The sequence below is a fragment of the Olea europaea genome, unplaced genomic scaffold (genome assembly GCF_002742605.1).
Source record: "Olea europaea var. sylvestris unplaced genomic scaffold, O_europaea_v1 scaffold2164, whole genome shotgun sequence".
In the NCBI taxonomy this organism is placed as follows: Eukaryota; Viridiplantae; Streptophyta; class Magnoliopsida; order Lamiales; family Oleaceae; genus Olea; species Olea europaea.
Window position 1 is genome coordinate 1 of NW_019239631.1, and position 3,648 is coordinate 3,648.

Here is a 3,648-nt window from a genome sequence, read left to right on the forward strand (position 1 = left end):
AACAATTATACCACTTCATAACATTATGTTATATAGTATTCGACTATATTTCTTAATCATTGTAATTGATGATTACAGCATTGTACTCTATCTTGTGTAAGTTCTCTCAATTGACATATTTATAAGTTTTTGTTCAAGGGTTTATGTTGTAAGTTTATTTTGGTTATTTATCTATAGTAACTTATAAATTTTGTAATAGGTTGTTAGTTCTTGAGCTTCTTTTGTGCGTTCTAGAAGACACATTTTTCCTTCATTCTAAAGTATGTCTTCAACTAATGTTCACACAGCTTATGTTCTAAACTTTAGTTCTACTGTGTGTATGCTTTACAATATGTTGTATTATTTTTTTCCAGTCTTTCCAGTTTCTGCCGCTAAAGTTGGGGTCTAGCTATTCCACTAAATCTATTTATGTTGTGATGGATATTTTCAAACCATCTGATGATGGAGATTATGATTTAGTTAACCTTCAACCTACATCTCTAACTAGCAACAAGTCATATCAGGCTTTTATTTGTCAACAACATAGTCAAAGACAAAGGGATCGGTATAATAGATCTTGAATTGAGTGCACCAATCTTCGAAAAGGATAAATGACCGTCTTGTAGAGAATAGCTCGAGTCTTGTTTGAATTTTTGAATCTACATTACAAGATGATTCTGAAGTTTCAACGTCAAACCAAGGAACAGTTAATGCTCTCAATTGTAAATTAGAAGAAAGTTCGAACCTATTGAATATACGAATTACTTCATAAGTATTACCTATATGTATTGACTGTAAATATTGTGGTGCAAGAAATTTTTTTAGAGAAAGTAAAGGCTTCTATTGTTCCGATGGAAAAATTAAGCTCTTTATACCTGAATTACCAACTGAACTGTACGGTTTGTTTACTTCTAAAGAACTTTTATGTGTGAAATTCAAGAAAATTGCAAGAGGATATAATAACCACTTTGCATTCACTTCGTTTGGCATGAAATATGACAAAGAACTTTTTAAAAGATACAGAGGTATTTATATATTTAGGGTTCAGGGGCAAGTGTATTATTATATAAATTAACTTATACCAGATAATAATACACCTTCTTATATGCAGTTATATTTTTTTATGATAAAGCTAATGAACTTCAAAATTGTATGAAAATTTCAGAGAACTTTTCTAAATCTACTTTGACTATATTACTGCAAATTCTACAAATAAATCCTTATAGTAAATTCTTTAGGTCTTTATGTAATATCACTAACTTGCAACATCATCGAATATAGATAAGATGCGATCCAGGAGTTGATCAAAGAGTTTTCAATACTTCTACAGTATCTCAAGTAGCTGTTGTATGGGTTGAAGATGATGAAAATGCAAACATTTGTATTTGTGATATTACTATAAATGGTCATTCTGTTGAATCGCACAAAGTTTACTATTACTATGCCCTAGAGATTTATTAAAGAGATATATGGATGTGATGGCTATCGTACAACGATATGGAAAATTGGATATATTCTTAACTGTAACTTGTAATCCCAATTGGCCAGAACAAAGACACAATGATGATGTTCAGAATCGACCAATTTAATTGCACGTATCTTTGTAGCAAAATTAGAAGAGTTGAAAAATGATTTGTATAAGAAAAATATACTTGGCCCCGTTATTGCTCATATATATATGATCGAATTCCAAAAAAGAGGTTTCCCTCATGCACATCTACTATTAATTTTTAACTATTGTCACAAAATTTGTTGTACTGAAGAGGTTGATAAGGTAGCATACTGCGAAATTCCTGACGAAGAGAAATACCCTTATCTTCATTCTGTTATTATTAAACACAATATGCATGGCCCTTGTGGAAATCTCAATCCTAAGAATGTATGTATGGAAGCAAATAAAGGTTGTAAAAATAAATATCNACAAAATTTAATTGCTTTGGCAACAACATCATCTGGAGTATCTGCATCTCTTTTACCTGGAGGTCGAACTGCTCATTCAAGATTTAAGATTCCTTTGGAAACAGTCGGTGAAATATGTTGTTCTGTTAGTAAGCAATCGACTTTGGGAACTTTGTTGAAAATGTCTAGGTTAATTATTTGGGATGAAGTACCGATGGTCAATCGTTTCGCTATAGAAGCTGTAGATAAAATGCTAAGAGATATTACCGATTGTAATTTACTATTCGACGGGAAAGTTTTAGTTCTTGGAAGAGATTTTCGTTAAATCCTATCAGTTGTGTGGAAAGGGAAAAAGCACCATATAATGCAAGCTAGCTTAGTTTTTTGGGATCTATGGCCTTTATATAAGCATCTACCATTGATCGAAAACATAAGGGCTAAACTGGATCCCACATTTTGTAGTTACTTGCTAAGAATTGGAGATGGAATAGAGAGAGAACATAATTGTAAATGCATTAAACTTCCAGAAAATATAGTTTTACCATTTGAAGATGAAATTACATCTTTAAAAAAATTGACACATCATGTTTTTCCAGATATAGAAGCATGTTTTGATGATCTCCATGTAATGACAAATAGAGTTATTCTTACACCTACAAATGAATGTGTTGATCATATTAACAAAATTCTACTTGAACAAATTTCGAGTGAAATTTACACATACTATAGTTTTGATGAAGTAATTGATAAATCGGAACAAAGCTTACAAGAGGATTTTTTAAATAGCCTAACTTTAAATGGTATTCCTCCTCATGAATTGATGCTTAAGATAAACTATCATGTAATGTTATTACGAAATATTAATTATTCAGAAGGGTTATACAATGGAACATGTCTTATTTGTCGAAAATTTGAAAAGAACGTAATTCTTGCTGAAATTACAACAGGTGAATATTGTAGAAAATATGTTTTCTTGCCAAGACTCTCTTTTATACCTCTAAAAAATGATTATCATTCAATTCAAATTTAAAAGAACTCAATTCCGAATTAGGCCATATTTTGCAATGACAATAAATAAAGCACAGGATCAAACACTAGATTTTGTAGGTTTATATCTTCCACGACCAATGTTTTGTCATGGTCAACTGTATGTAGCATTATCAATGGTAAAAACAAGCAAATCTATCAAAGTTTTACTTAAACCAATAAATAGTGACCATTTACATGATAGATGTACCACAAATGTTGTATATAAGGAAATTCTTTCATTTATACGCACGTAAGTTTACAACTCTTCATATTTTATTTTTCCTTTCAACTTCACATAATACACGTTGTACAAGATGCAATTTTATCATATCGTGAGAAGTTATCTACAAAAAAATATTTGATATAAAAAATTTACTCTTTTATTAATTTTCCTTCCATATATTATACTTATTGTACTCATTGCTTTCATTATTATTGTTGTTTTTTAAATTATTCCATTTTCTTACACAGATGATCTTGGTTGTACTTATTTGAAAGACTTTCTGGCTTGATACTACCTGTTATATTCTCTCATCATTACATTTTTATAGGTAAATTTTTTCTCAGCTTAACTTTTTAATTCTTAGATGGAAATATATGTAAATTCAAATATTTTATTAACTCTTGCTAGTATTTCTTACTTTATATGCGGGAAGTTTCTATTGTATTTTTTGGGTATTTTTGTTATATGATTAAATATATTTATGGAAATTCAAAACTTGCAAGTAATGTAAGAATACT

The 3,648-nt window shown here is 29.8% G+C and overlaps 1 protein-coding gene across 1 annotated transcript; it reads left to right on the top strand.

The window, feature by feature from the left end:
• Positions 1-2,242: 2,242 nt before the first annotated feature.
• Positions 2,243-3,419, top strand: LOC111380560. Its single transcript, XM_023004163.1, has 2 exons — positions 2,243-2,825; positions 3,379-3,419. Exons 1-2 carry the CDS (start codon positions 2,243-2,245, stop codon positions 3,417-3,419), a joined length of 624 nt encoding a protein of 207 aa, XP_022859931.1.
• The last annotated feature ends 229 nt before the right edge of the window (positions 3,420-3,648 follow it).